The 16437-nt window shown below is 41.6% G+C and overlaps 1 protein-coding gene across 2 annotated transcripts in view; it reads left to right on the forward strand.

Annotated features, from left to right (window-relative positions):
- Window positions 1–386: 386 nt before the first annotated feature.
- Window positions 387–16437, forward strand: part of ARHGAP20 (Rho GTPase activating protein 20) — a 217869-nt gene continuing 201818 nt past the window's right edge. Inside the window, exon 1 of one of the 2 annotated variants that reach the window (XM_073613484.1) lies at window positions 387–716. In XM_073613484.1, the coding sequence (XP_073469585.1) occupies window positions 615–716 (102 nt within the window). In that variant the 5' untranslated portion in view covers window positions 387–614. The remainder of the gene's footprint in view (window positions 717–16437) is intronic. The other variant, XM_073613485.1, reaches the window with a different exon arrangement.

Below are 16437 nucleotides of genomic sequence, written 5' to 3' on the forward strand. Positions count from 1 at the left end.
ACAAGTCTATAGAAGCACAGCATACAAGTCTATAGAAGCACAGCGTAGAAGTCTATAGAAGCACAGCGTACAAGTCTATAGAAGCACAGCGTACATGTCTATAGAAGCACAGCGTACAAGTCTATAGAAGCATAGCGTACAAGTCTATAGAAGCACAGCGTACATGTCTATAGAAGCACAGCGTACAAGTCTATAGAAGCACAGCGTACATGTCTATAGAAGCACAGCGTACAAGTCTATAGAAGTACAGGTAAATCTCAGCCATTAATTATCCTTAAAGAAATGACTTGTGTAAATGAGCAGTCAGGCTGTCAGGAAGCATTATAAAAGAAGGTGTCAATGCCTTGGCCATGTATCGGAGGTGCGGTGATGATTGCTGTCAGTGATGTAATGATGAGGGATTAGTAGCGCTGAGCCCGACAGTGCAGACCGAGCTGTGATGCGGAGAGGAGGAGGAGGAGCGGGGCGGTCCGCGCTCTATAGACTGTCATCTCCCTCCAGCCGGAGCTCAGTACAGAGCCGGGGATGCTTGTGTGCTGTGCCCGCTCATACCCACCACCTGCCACCCTGCTCACCATGACTGATCCTCTGTGGAATTATATGGAAACATCTTAATGGAAGCGATGTCACCGCAACAGGACAATGTAGGACAGCAGGCTCGATCTTCATCCTTGACAGGGGAGCCCAAATTATCCGGGATCGCAGAAAGCAGAAAGGTAGGTACCGCTTACATTGCTGCCATTTATGCCAGGTTAGGCTTAGTTCACTGCTGCAGGATGGCAATCTGGGCATGATCCTGCTAGTCAGACTGCTTATACCAGCTGTCATGCCACGCTTATCTTATCTGCACAATTCAGCCAATGATTTGCAGGCTGGCATCCTGGGGCATCCCCGTTTTCTATATCTACCAGACTTGGCATACTTGTGCTGTTGGGAGATTTAATGTTTTTTTGTATTTTTTATTCTTGTTATGATCAGTGAGATGACAGAATGTCACCTGCTACTGAAGCCAGGCATACATTGCTGCGAAATGGGCACAGAGTATTTCTGGACCAGGGGGTGATGCAGAGGATGGCATACTATGGTGCCCCTGCTGATGGCTATTGCAGTTTCCAGTATGATCTACCATACAGAGATTTGTAGTTCTGGCACAGTTGGGGGGACCACAGGCCTTAAATGCTAGCTGTCTGCCTGTGACCATCAGGATGAAGTTGTCTTCACTGATGGAATAGATAGAAACCCTACTCTGCTTTATTTCCAACATCCACAATCTGATTGGCACAGAGGATGGCTTCATGTGGCACTATATCTGTGCAGAACAATTATGTACTTTGCCACCTGACACCTAGAATTCTTACATATGTCTGGGCATGGTAATAGACTTTACTTTTGAAGGTATGTCTAAAAGTATGTGTTGATGGTAGTCTATCCATCCATGATCGATCGATCGATCGATCTATCTATCTATCTATCTATCTATCTATCTATCTATCTATCTATCTATCTATCTATCTATCTATCTATCTATCTATCATCTATCTCTCTCTCTCTCTCTATCCATCTATCTATCCATCCATTATCTATCTATCTATCTATCTATCTATCTATCTATCTATCTATCTATCTATCTATCTATCTATCTATCTATCTATCTATCTATCTATCATCTATCTCTCTCTCTCTCTCTATCCATCTATCTATCCATCCATTATCTATCTATCTATCTATCTATCTATCTATCTATCTATCTATCTATCTATCTATGCAAAAAAATGCAAAAAAAATCTGGTTGATATTTCTGGCTAATCAGCAGTGAAATTTGCTTCAACAGTTTTTTGAAGAAAAGGTCTCTTTGACTTCTGACTGCTGCCTGGCAATGGGCACCCTGGTGCGGCTTTGTTCCTGGGCACTGCAGATAATGATCTGACATGGCAGAATGCAATAATATGACATTGTTGTACATGGTGGATGTTGCATTGTTTGATTAGGTAATGGCTGCAAGCCTGTGTATACTGTGTACTGTGGTTATCACTGACAGTTCACCTTTACAAACATAGCATGTTTGCATCTATGTACAGCTTCTTGGGTCATGTAGATATATGAATGGCTAGATGGAGCGTATTTCACAAATTATGTTTATAAAGATGTTCTTACTCAATGGTGGTTCCAGAGGGACTGGTTGAGAGACTATGGGGATTATTTTCAAAAGGCAAATCCACTTTGCACTGAAAGTGCACTTAGAAGTGCAGTCGCTCTCAATCTAAGGGGTAGATGTGAAATGAGGGGAAGCTCTGCTGATTTTATCATCCAATCATGTGCAAGCTAAAATGCTGTTTTTTATTTTTCTTGCATGTCCCCTTGGATCTACAGCGACTTCACTTCCAAGTGCACTTGCAGTGCAAAGTGGATTTTTCTTTAGTAAATAATCCCCATTGTCTATCACTTTTCGCTGTGCGCTCCTAATACTACATGTCACATATTCAATACCAGAGAACCAGAGATGTGTAGACTGGTGGGAATGTATTGACAAGCGTCCAGAATGAGCCAGCTGATTGAGCTTGGTGTTTGCCTTGGTAGCAATGATGACTATGGGGATTATTTACAAAAGGCAAATCCACTTTGCAATACAAGTGCAAACTACAAGTGCAAAGTGCACTTGAAATTGCACTGAAAGTGCACTTGGAATTGCAGTTGCTGTAAATCTGAGGGGTAGATCTGAAATGAGGGGAAGCTCTGCTGATTTTATTATCCAATCATGTGCAAGCTAAAATGCTGTTTTTTTAAATTTTCCTTGCATGTCCCCCCTTGGATCTACAGCGACTTCACTTCCAAGTGCACTTTCAGTGCAATTTCAAGAGCACTTTGCACTTGTAGTTTGCACTTGTAGTGCAAAGTGGATTTGCCTTTAGTAAATAACCCCCAGTTACTTCTGTATAACACTTTAACATCCTCATCTATTGTCATGGCAAACTTACTTGTCTAGCTGATACATTTTCTTTCTACTGTATGACTTGTGCAAGAGAAAAAAAGGGAATTAACACCACATGCTGCTTTTATCTTCAGGGGTTAAGGCAGTGCATTGACATCTGGCATTATACACAGCAGCTACTGATCTACGATGCAATATCTATATACAGCAGAAGTGAGAATTTATGGAGAGCACCCAAGGCTCAGGATGTCAGTAACTGTCACTACAACTGGCAGTCTCTGGAGAACCCAATAGATGGAATATCATATCTGAGCATCTAGGTATCCCTGACTTGATTAAGGGACCCCATTGAGAGTTCTTAAACACAAGTTGTACATCTGATATGTACCATGAAAATACATTTTCTTTGCTTAATAAGATTTCGCAAGGTTTTTGCAGTGACTCAAAGCAACTAGTTTGTATTATCTTTAAATGGATTTCGGCAATGATAACTGTGATTGGCTGCTGTGGATTGCTGCACATCTGTATCATCCAAATCCAATTGTATCATGTACTATAATGGTGTAGTCTGGATGGCATTTAGGCTACTTTCACACTGAGGCGCTTTACAGGCGCTACAGCACTAAAAATAGCGCCTGTATAGTGCCTGTAAAGCGCCTCTCCTGTGTCTCCAGTGTGAAACCCCGAGGGCACGGTACAAAAAGTCCTGCAAGCCGCATCTTTGGAGCGCTGTAGGAGTGGTGTATTCACTGCTCCTAAAGCGCCCCTTCCCATTGAAAACAATGGGGCAGCGCCGCCTTACAGCCGGCGCCCGTCCGCCCCAGTGTGAAAGTAGCCTAAAACCCAAGAAAAAAACAAATCTATGGCAGCTTAGCAGTCCCCAGATGAGGTGGCAGCATTTATTTTCTTTTTCGGGTGTAGTAGATTCTCTATACAGAAACATATTTCACGGATTCTGATAGAAATCCAGAATTCGTGTACCTTAATCAGTCCTAAACTAAAATCTCAAAAAATATTATCATTTTTTCTAGTTATCTTCTGTGTACTCTATTTCTCTCTATGTAATAACGAGGAGTAGGTCATTGTAGTCACAATGCATTCCCTATATAGATACAGTGTGGTGAGTGTAGTCACCCCAGGGCAGGAAGTGTGTCACTGGCAGGATCACCAGGGTAAAGGAGATAAAAAGGAATGCAGCCACCACATCTGGGGACTGGTGGTAAGCTGCATTATATTACATTTTATGTGGGGTTTAGATATGCTTTAGGACTTTTCTGACTTATATCCAGAACAGCTTGTGTCAGTGGGTTTAGACATTTAGGCAGCTGAAGCTACAAGAAAATTTGAATTTTCCTGTAAAAGTCGCGTGTGACCTTGCCCTTTCTACCTTCCAAACCTCCCAAATGGATTCTTTAATTTATTGAACGGTTTTACTGACATTTAAGGTGGTCTGGGAGATGGCATATGGCAGAAACAAGCTCAAGTTGTATAGGAAAAGTCAAGATTTGCATACAACTTCAGCTGTTTTTATTTGTGGATGTACTGATCATTTTTCAGTTTTCACCAATGATAACTCAAGCAGTTTTTTGATGGGACTTTTCAGGTACATTCAATACATAGTACAAAAGAAAACAATATCTTTTAGAATTTCACAATTTTATTTATATCAGATAAAATTTCAATATAATATCAAAAGGAATGTTTTGTAGAACTAGGATTTCTCTATACGCTTTTCACTGGCAGCATTTACTTCTTCAGGAGAGCGTTTGGTGGTGGGTATGAATCTCAGGAAATACCCAGCCAGTATAGGATCGCTGCACCATGAACTGCGCACACCATGTGAGCAAAGAGCTTGTGCATTCGCTGATGGTAAACCTCTGTAATTTTTATTGTAGACTATTTGCCCAAGTGCGTGACAGGGTTATTTGGAAAATCTTTTAGTTTTGCTATAGTGTGCTATATATATATATATATATATATATATATATATATATATATATTTGCCAAAGTCGATATCTATTCTTATTCTTTTTGCAAATAGTTTGTAAAGTATTCAAAAAACAAAAAAACAAAAAACAAAGATGAAGTTTGGGGTTAAGGGGTACATTTATCAAGCAGTGAATGATTGGTTTACCATTCTTAGCAAATTGTTCTGTTGGATTGTGCGCCATGTTATAAGGCACATTCGCTACCCATGAGTTCTTTGTGTCAGGTTTCCATTTCTGCTATTCATGGCACGTCTACACTGGTACATTCTTCAGCTGGAAAATGAAGTATGAGCAATGTTCAGTACAGCTGTTATTGGAGACACCAGCTTCCATCCCTTCATGGTCACTGATTTTATCAATGATTTGTCCTTTGCTTACGCTGGAGGACCCGTTCACTTTCTGCCACCCGTACTCATGTGCTTGACACCCATACACATTTATTTGATATCAGCACTACAAATTTTTTATTTTTTTTTAACATTTTTGAAGAACTATACAATAAATAACAATCTGTATTGAAATAATATCATTCTTCTTTTACAAGCAATTCTTTATGTTTATCACATTGCAAAGCAAAATATATATGTGGGATTCAAAGCAGACCATGCAGTAAAATGCTAGGTTCATATACAGTGGGGAAGATAATTATTTGATCCCCTAAAGATTTTGTAAGTTTGTCTACTTACAAAGAAATGAAGGGTCTATAATTTGTATTATAGGTGTATTTTAAATGATAGAAACAGAATATCAATCAAATATCCAGAAAAAAAAACATAAAACAAATGCTATAAATTAAGTTGCAGTTCAGCGAGTAAAGCATTTGATCCCCAAGCAAAACATGGGATGACGGCAAAAATCTGGCAGGGGTTTTACAACTATAATCAAAATAATAAAAAATGATCCCCAAGCAAAACACGACTTAGTACTTGGTGGAGAAATCCTTGTTGGCAAGTACAGAGGTAAGACGTTTCTTGTAGTTGGTTACCAGGTTTGCACACATCTCAGGAGGGATTTTGGTCCACTGTTCTTTACAGATCTTCTCTAAATCCTTAAGGTTTCTTGGCTGTCTCTTGGCAACTTGAAGTTTCAGCTCCCTTCATAAATTTTCTATAGGATTAAGGTCTGGAGACTGACTAGACCATTCCATGACTTTAATGTACTTCTTCTTGAGGCATTCCTTTGTTGCCTTGGTGGTATGTTTTGGGTCATTGTCATGCTGGAAGACCCATCCGCGACCCATCTTTATTTTTCTGGCTGAGGTAAGAAGGTTCTCACTCAAGATTTTAAAATACATGGCCCCGTCCACTTGCCCCTCAATGCGGCAAAGTTGGCCTGTACCTTTAGCAGAGCAACAGCCCCAAAGCATCATGTTTCCATCTCCGTGCTTGACTGTAGGGATGGTGTTCTTAGGGTCATAATCAACATTTTTCTTCCTCCAAACACGGCAAGTCGAGTTAATGTCAAAGAGCTCAATTTTGGGCTCATCTGACCACAGCACTTTCTCCCAATCCTTCTGTGAATCATTTAGATGTTCATTGGCATGACTGTACATGTGCCTTCTTGAGGAGGGGGACTCGCCTTGTTTGGAGAAAAAAAAATGCTGACTATGACCTTAAGAACACCATCCCTACAGTCAATCATGGAGGTGGAAACATGATGCTTTGGGTCTGTTTCTTTGCTAAAGGTACAGACTGACTGCCGCATTGAGGGGCCAATGGACGGGGCCATGTATTGTAAAATCTTGGATGAGAACCTTCTTCCCTCAGCCAGAACACTGGAGATGGTTCAAGGGTGGGTCTTCCAGCATGACAATGGCCCAAAAAATAAGGCAACAAAGGAGTGGCTCAAGAAGAAGCACATTAAGGTCATCTAGTGGCCAAGCCAGTCTCCAGACCTTAATCCTATAGAAATTCTATGGAGGGAGCTGAAACCTCGAGTTGCCAAGTGACAGCCAAGAAACCTTAAGGATTTAGAGAAGATCTGTAGAGAAGAATGGACCAAAATCCCTCCTGAGATGTGTGCAAACCTTGTCACTAACTACAATAAATGTCTTACCTCTGTGCTTGCCAACAAGGGTTTCAACACCAAGTACTAAGTCAGGTTTTGTTTGGGGATCAAATACTTATTTTACTAACTGAACTGCAACTCAATTTTTTACATTTGTATCATGAGTTTTTTTCTGGATTTTTGGTTGATATTCTGTCTCTATCATTTAAAAAACACATATGATAAAAATTATAGACACTTCATTTCTTTGTAAGTGGGCAAACTTACAGAATCTGCAGGGGATTAAATAATTATTTTCCCCACTATATAAGATCCAGGCCCCCTCCTGTCAAATTGCTGCATAATATCCTGTAGCGCTACTCCCGGAGGTGCCGCTTAAGTTTGTTCAGTTCGTCACTCTGCCTCTCAACCACAATAACAGTATCAGCACCCCTCTGGCAAGTGCAAGGACCAATGAGAAATACACACGTTATGATAAAACACAGAAATTGTCATTACTGCAATATTTCTGTGGGGAAGTAACAAACAGAAACAGTATATACAGTATCTCACAAAAGTGAGTACACCTCTCACATTTTTGTAAATATTTTATTATATCTTTTCATGTTGACAACACTGAAGAAATTATACTTTGCTACAATGTAAAGTAGTGAGTTTACAGCGTGTCTAACAGTGTAAATTTGCTGTCCCCTCAAAATAACTCAACACCCAGCCATTAATGTTTAAACCGCTGGCAACAAAAGTGAGTACACCCCTAAGTGAAAATGTCCAGATTGGGCCCAATTAGCCATTTTCCTTCCCCGGTGTCATGTGACTTGTTAGTGTTACAAGGTCTCAGGTGTAAATAGGGAGCAGGTGTGTTAAATTTAGTGTTATCGCTCTCACGCTCTCATACTGGTCACTGGAAGTTCAACATGGCACCTTATGGCAAAGAACTCTCTGAGGATCTGAAAAAAAAGAATTGTTGCTCTACATAAAGATGATCTAGGCTTTAAGAAGATTGCCAAGACCCTGAAACTGAGCTGCAGCGTGGTGGCCAAGACCATACAGCGGTTTAACAGGACAGGTTCCACTCAGAACAGGCCTCGCCATGGTCGACTAAAGAAGTAGAGTGCATGTGCTCAGCATCATATCCAGAGGTTGTCTTTGGAAAATAGACATATAAGTGCTGCCAGCATTGCTGCAGAGGTTGAAGGGGTGGGGGGTCAGCCTGTCAGTGCTCAAACCATACGCCGCACACGGCATCAAATTGGTGTGCATGGCTGTCATCCCAGAAGGAAGACTCTTCTAAAGATGATGCACAAGAAGCCTGCAAACAGTTTGCTGAAGGCAAGCAGACTAAGGACATGGATTACTGGAACCATGTCCTGGGTCTGATGAGACCAAGATAAACTAATTTGGTTCAGATGGTGTCAGGCTTGTGTGGCGGCAACCAGGTGAGGAGTACAAAGGCAAGTGTGTCTTGCCTACAGTCAAGCATGGTGGTGGGAGTATCATGGTCTGGGGCTGCATGAATGCTGCGGGCACTGGGGAGCTACAATTCATCGAGGGAACCATGAATGCCAACATGTACTGTGACATACTGAAGCAGAGCATGATGCCCACCCTTCGGAGACTGGGCCGCAGGGCAGTATTCCAACATGATAACGACCCCAAACACCTCTCCAAGATGACCACTGCCTTGCTAAAGAAGCTGAGGATAAAGGTGATGGATTGGACAAGCATGTCTCCAGACCTAAACCCTATTGATCATCTGTGGGGCATCCTTAAACGAAAGGTGGAGGAGCGCAAGGTCTCTAACATCCAACAGCTACGTGAAGTCGTCATGGAGGAGTGGAAGAGAACTCCAGTGGCAACCTGTGAAGCTCTGGTGAACTCCATGCCCAAGAGGGTTAAGGCAGTGCTGGAAAATAATGGTGGCCACACAAAATATTGATATTTGGGCCCAATTTGGACATTTTCACTTAGGGGTGTACTCATTTTTTTGCCAGCAGTTTCAACATTATCCTCCCTGGCGGTATGATTATGTCAGATTTTTGATGCTGAAGGCGGTACAATGTTTTGCATGGAAATTTGGCATTTTATATTGTAGGCCTGTAATTCTTAGGAATAACACACTTAAATCTGTCCAAACAAGAGTCTAGTAGACAGCCCGGGTATGATAAAGTTTGAAACACAAAATCATAAATTATAATATAATAAATAACTATAAATAAGTATAACAAATAATAATATTATAATAATAAAAATTACTCAATAATGTAATCAAATCAAAAACACAGAAATTTGCTCAGTTGCAGAATTGTCGCTGTGATTACTTTCAGTGTTTGATGACGAATTTCCCCACAAATCAGTAGCGCTCAATTCTGCAAGTGATTCTAATTTATTATTGCTGTTTTCTAGCTGGTCTAAAACTGCTTTTAATGTAAAGGGACACTTTTTCGTTGCTATGGACAATCTCCAGTTTCCAGGCAGAAAGAACAGAAAGAACCGTATTTATAATATAAAATTGCATGCAGGGCACTGGACAAACCACCAGGCACAAAAGGGATGTGAAATAATGTGATACAGTAATGTAATCTGTAAGATTACAGTGTACTGTATGTGTAATGTGTTTTTCACCTGAATTTGGTGCCGTGCTCCATCCCCGTGTGTTGCAACGCTCGCAGGGAACGGAGCTCGGCACTGTGATAGATCCACCTCCAAATGCACTGTGAAAGTGCATTTGGAGGTGCAGTCACTGTAGATCCAAGGGGGACATTTAACTTCTTCTATGGTGCAGTGTCCCTGTTTCCTGTAAATGGGCAAAAGCCCCCTCACCTAATCCTGCGGTCAAAGCAAAAACGAACATCCTGGAACAGCAGGCTCTCCCGGCGACCCCGACTGGTAACCTCACACTGGAACGCTTCACCGTCAGTGCAGGTGCGCCTGAATGTGCACCTGGGATCCCCCTCTCTCAGGCTGGATGTCCCGACTGGAGGCGGAGGCCTAAATCATGCAGTGAAATCACCTGGTAGACAGCATCTCTCCCTTAGGTCTGATCTCTTCCTCTGCCTCGTGCTGTCTGAATCTCCTCTGAACAGCAATATGGAGTCTTTAGTTTCCTGCTTCCTAGAGCAGGCTGGCTCTTGTATTTCTGTCTCCATAGAAAACTATGGGGCCATTTTAGATGGGGACTACACATTCCAAAATCCTTTGCAGCAGCTGATTGTAAGTCCTTCTGATTTGCTCCTGTAATTGTTCCTGTCATTGGCTCCCCTATTCCTGCCAATAGGGACACGGGGGAGAAAGCAGAGTGAACAGCCCTGTGTGTCTCTGTGTGTGGAGAAAAAAAGGAGAGGGGAAATATTCCCCTCAGAAACTGACAGGCACTTTTCTCCCTCACAGAAAAATCTTGGCCAGCTTGTCCAGGCAGCGGGATATGCAGGGCACCCGCTGCAATTAATTGAAAAATGTTGGACTCTATACTTACTTTCAGCTGTCATCTGCCTGCACTGTTTAGGCGAAGGTGATGTCATTTTACTTCCAACGATATGCTGAGAATGAACAGGATACCAAATCTTGCGGGAAGATTCACTTGCACTGGGTTGGAGTGTCTTCTTATGTGATTTGGGGTACTTCCCACAATTTGGAAGATGGGGAAAAGTAAGTATATTATCTAACATTTTTCCTTATGCCGCATATACACGACCGGTTTTGCCATCGGAACCGTCCAGAACGCGGTGACGTACAACACGTATGATGGGACTAGAAAAAGGAAGTTCAGTAGCCAGTAGCTTCCGCCTCATACTTGCTTCAGAGCATGAGTTGTTTTTGGTCCGTCGGTACAGCATACAGACGAGCGGTTTTCCAGATAGGAATTGGTTCCGTCGGAAATATTTGGAACATGTTCCATTTCTAGGTCCGTCAGAATTTTCGAAAAGAAAAGTCCGATGAGGCCTACACATGATCGGAATAGACGATGAAAAGCTTCCGTCTGACTTTTTCTGTCAGACATTCCGCTCTTGTGTACGCGTGTTCCGCTCGTATCTATCTATCTATCTATCTATCTATCTATCTATCTATCTATCTATCTATCTATCTATCTATCTATCTATCTATCTATCTATCTATCTATCCATCTATCGTATCTATATAATGTTTTTGCTTAGACTCCCAGACCTTGTTGGTCCATAAGCAGTTGTATGCACACACAAATTTGCAGATTAGATCTGGAAAATCTGTAGCCACCACCAACCCTCGAACAAAGGCTGAGCATGCAGGAGCTAGTACTTTCCGAATTGCTGCAGTACTGCAAGCAATGCTGCTTGCTCAAGGCACCATGCTAAAGCAATTTAGCATCAGACTGCAGCCAGCCTACAGAAGTAGTTAATATCATAGTCAGGAAAGCTTTTTATTTTGCCTGTTATGTGCAGTAAAGGAATCTCCTTGTAAGACACACTCCGTTCAATGTATGTCATAACTCAGTGAGATGTGTCAAGAATACTTTGTTGTTAGAACTGGTTATACCAGCTTATGCACTAAATTACAAGGCATCTTCTTGTCTTAAAAGATTAATTAAAATACCCAGGGAAAGCGTGTTTGTCTAGTAGGTAGCGCCACAGTCTTAAAGAGCGACTCCAGGCAACAAATAAAATAATTCTATAAACAATTTAGGAATTCCATTTGGACTGCTTTCTGAGGGTACATTTCCATGTGTTACATAGCAAGTCATGCAGAAAAAAGGCTTTAGATTAACCAATAGAAAATATAAATAGAAAACATCCACATACAGAATCCTATAGCCACAGTTGATCCAGGGGAAGGCAACATTTTTTTAATAAAGCATGGCCCCATTTGCTGCAGCGTAGAAAAATACAATTCTTCTTCTCCCTTGAAGGAAATGTGTTCCTGAAAAAGAGTCAGGTTCAGTTTTTGTTGCGATTAGGTGCATTGGCAGCCCATTTCAGCTGCCTTAAAGATGAACTCCGGGATAGAAAAAAAAATGACCCTTGATGCGGAGCCTTCCCACATTGCAAGGATTAAATGGTTGTTAAGTCTAGCTGTAGAGGAATAAGCTACAATACTTGCCTTATCCCTCAGTCTGCCAGGTTTATGGAGATTGCCTCTTCTCTCCAACACTCTAGTTGTGGATGGGTCCTTGCAGTCCTCACTTGCAGTACAGGAATATTGGTCCTGCATTGTATCGAGTGATGTCAGAATGTCACCACTGGCTGGAGCACCTTAGAGGCTTCAGTGATTGGTCATACAGAGTGGAGGGGTTGTAAAGGCTGAAAGTTTTTTTTTTTACCTTAATGCAATCTATGCAATAAGGTAAAAATAAACAATTCTTTACCAGAGGATTCCCCAACTGCCCCTTATACTAACCTGAGCCCGATCTCAATCCAGTGATGTGCAGGAGAGCAGCAGCTCAATACCATTGCACAGAGCAGGTAAGTAGCCCCCTAATCCATACACCCGGCCCCTAATCTACATGCAGGGCTCCGGACGCATGGATTTCAATGTTTTTTTTTTATTTATTTATTTATTTTATTTAGGGCACATGATTACAGCCTGAGGCTCTAATTGGCTTAAAAAAAGGGTGGGCTTGGGGTGCAGAGCACTGTGCCCCGAGCCCACCCACTTGTGTGACAATAGCAAATTAATATACGCTATTGTCTTCCTGATTCTCCTCCCGGTCAATCAGGAAGCGGGTCATAAGACCCAATTAACCGAGAGGAGAAGCGATCGTATTGACCACCGAGGAGGAATCCGCCGCTGAGGAGGAGGAGACACAGGAAAGAGTCGAAGTTGCCCGTGACTTAAATGGGGTAAGTATGGTGTTGGGGGGGGAACGAGCAAGCGTGGGGGGGGCGGTTTGACTGAGTGGGGGGGTTGTTGGGGTAGTCAGTGGGTGTTTTGTTTGCCGCCCCCCTCCTAAAGTATATAGCACCAGCCGCCACTGATAGCATGTTTATTATTTTAATACATAAAAAAATCAAAGCTTTAATATTACTTTACAAAAAAAATGCATACTTTTTTGCAGAAAAAAATGTGTATTATTGTTTTTTTCTGCAGGAGCCTGGAAAGCATCGCACCCATGGTCAGTACCCATAGTCATTGTCATTACAGGTGCAATGTGGGCTCCTGCAGACATGTCCTCCGGCTTTCAGCCTGTACCTCTGTACAGACTTACTATTTGAAAGCCAGAGACATGTCATTGGACATTGAAAGAGCTCATCAGCGCCCCCCCGCTGTGGCAGAGAGCACTTGTTGTTAAATAATTCACAGGGATCTGTGAATGAATGACGTAGCTGTGCGGGTGGAGGGTGCAGGGACCTGCACAAGAGGAGGCAAAAGCTGCAACATGTTACAGGTTCCACCCTAAATACAGGTGGAACATGTAACACAACATGTTCTAAAGATGAACTTAGCTTCAAGTGTTTAAGTGTTTTTCACACCGGTACAATTGTCATGCGATTTGACAGGTCCAAATTGCATGACAAGTCTCACCCTCATGTTGACAATGGAACTGTTCAAATCAGTGCGACTCTGACTTTGCGGTGGTGCATCGATTTGAAAAAAAGGTTTCTGCACTATATTTTGCACTTTCCGGTGCGACTTGCATAGCAGTACTGTGCCTGGCTGCAGGTCTTCTCTTCCCTCTTCCTACTCTCACAGCCATTGCTGAGAGCAGGGGGATCGATTAGCTTCTGCTAACCATATTTGTCTTTTATGGAGTATCAATAAATTCGAAGATATTTAAGAGCATGTATGGAGTTGCGGATTATCTTCTTTTATTTATCGATTGGCTCCTGCTGCTGTCTGTCAAGTCATGTGAGGAGGGAGCAGGGGGTCGAGCCGCGCTGTGTGTTTCCATGTACTTTATATTTTAGTATACTTACATCACTGCCCTGCTTATATGTTCTGGTTGACATGCTGAAATTCTTTTCAGACACGTTGGCGTAAACTTCTGCCCTAATTATATGTCACGAAAAATATACATGTCATATTTACTTGACATATTCTGTTTTATATAGATGACTTGTGCACAGTAAACAGCTGTTATTCACACTGTTAGAATGCCAGGAAGCAGCTCCATTGTGAAGTATGTCAGTCAGGCCTGCAAGCGCTTGGGCTTTAGGTTACTTTCCCACCAGAGACACCGTTAGAGCTCCCAACTGTCCCACATTAAGGCCTCATGTACACTAGACGTTAAAATAACGTTATAAAAACGTCAGTAGCTTTGCAGTGAGATTTTCAACTTTTTTCAACTTTTTCAACGTTTTTTCAATAACGTTTTTTAGCGGTTTTTAGCGTTTATTAACGTTTTTTAGCGTTTTTCCACCTAAATGTTTTTTATTTTTTTTGGTTTTTTAAGAAATTTTTTATTTTTTTTTAAATGGATCTAAAACATTAAAAAACACTGGTGAGCGATGTTTTTGAGAGTTTATCAGCGTTAGAGCGTTTTTACAGCTGAAAAACTTCTCTCAGAACCCACTAGTTTTGTTTTGTTTTTTTTTACTGCTCAAAAAAGCCACTGCCCAAAACTGCTGATAACAGCCTATGTGTGCATGGACACATAGGATAACATGATGGAGAGTTTAATGACTGTAGACAAAAACATCTACAGCCAAAAACAGCTGCTGTAAAAACGTCAAAAAGGATAAAAGGATTGTCCCTCTCTTGAGACAAAATCCCTCTGTCCCTTGTGCAGCCTCAGTTCTCCCTCTGTTTGGTCTGGTGTGGTCATCTCTATACAAAATGTATTATTCCCTTTAAAATAGTGCATTCAACTTTTTAGCCAACATTTACATTACTGAATTTTTATTTTGAAAGGGCGGTAAAATGGAAAATAGAGGCCAGAAAGCACTTTTGTGGCATCACCAATCATTTTCTGCATATTAAATCTTTGTGATTCAAAAAGTGGCAGCAATGTAGAGTACATCTGGAAAGTATTCACATCGCTTCACTTTTTCCACATTTTGTTTTGTGCCAACTTTATTCCAAAATGGAATATATTTATTATTGCACGTCAGTCCAGCACTGGATGAAAGATGCAAGGGACTGTCAGGAGTCCAGAAACTCATTGACCTTTTATACACACACTAATTACAAGCACACAGATCACAGGTGAGGATGGTTACCTTTAATAGCCATTCAAACCCCTTTGTGTCAACTTGTGTGCATGTTATCAGGCCAAAATCTCCAGGGTATGTAAACTTTTGATCAGGGTCATTTGGGTAGTTTCTGTTGTCATTATGATTTAAAAAGAGTAAACACAGTGGATTGGTAATAAATGGCTTCAGCCAAACACCTAGCCATGAGTGAAAGAAAAGTTTGTGTTATCATTCATGTTCTCTAAAAAATGGCCAAGAAATCATCAATTCTGCCAGGGTATGTAAACTTATGAGCACAACTGTATATATCAAGGTGAAAATCTTAACCAAAGCAACAGGTCAGCTTAGAGATTTTTAAGCTTTTCTCTCACCTTCAGCATATAATGCTAAAATCTGATTGCTTGTTAGGCCCCCTTTTCACCTGTGTGCTTCTATAAAGTGCATTATTACACATTAGAAAGGGCTGGCAGGACACCACAATGGACCTAAAATTAGGCCTGCACCATTTTTTCTAGCACAGTGGACCACAACTCACAGTTTTGTGTTATACATGCATTGGGGTAAATGTATAACACGCCTTTGGGTTTTTTCTACTTGAGTAAGGATGAGCTCCGGCGTGTTCGCACAGCCCACGTGCAGAGCCCACCAGGAAGTCGGCACTGCGCTAATCACAGGCGGTGAGACATTCCCTGATCTCTGCAGCCACGCATCAGGACAATGTCTCACTGCCTGTGATTAGCGCAGCGCCGACTTTCTTGTGGGCTCTGCACATGGGCTGTGCGAACACGCCTGAGCTCATCCTTATACTTGAGGTGGGGCTCACACTTAAAGCAGTAGGAAACCCAAAAGTAACTATTTATTATTTTACAGCTTATCAATTCTTAGATATGTTGGTTGCATTTATTTTCTTTTCTTAAGCTTTCTTTCTTTAATTTTCACCTGGTGATCCAGCCAGTAAGTGTGTTTTTTTTTTCAACAGAACAAGCTCCTTGGCAATTGTAGCAGTTAGAGCATTGAGATAAACCATTTACCACTAACAGGGGTGCTTAGAATGATCAGCTTTTATTTTATGTAAAACCTTTATTCCAAAAGGAAACAAAAACTGTTGCTGTAACTGCTTATAAAGTGTTATGCCCTGTACACACGACTGGTTTTGCCGTCGGAATAAACTTGGAAGGTTTTTCCGACGGAGTTCCGACGGAATTCCGCTCAAGCTGCCTTGCATACACACGGTCACACCAAATTCCGACCGTTCAGAACGCTGTGACGTGCAACACGGGACTAGAAAACAGAAGTTCAATAGCCAGTAGCCAATAGCTTCCGTCTCGTACTTGCTTCAGAGCATGCGTAGTTTTTGGTGCGTCGGAACAGCATACAGACGAGCGGTTTTCCCAATAGGAATTTAGAAAAATAT

The sequence above is a fragment of the Aquarana catesbeiana genome, linkage group LG02 (assembly GCF_042186555.1).
Source record: "Aquarana catesbeiana isolate 2022-GZ linkage group LG02, ASM4218655v1, whole genome shotgun sequence".
NCBI lineage: Eukaryota > Metazoa > Chordata > Amphibia > Anura > Ranidae > Aquarana > Aquarana catesbeiana.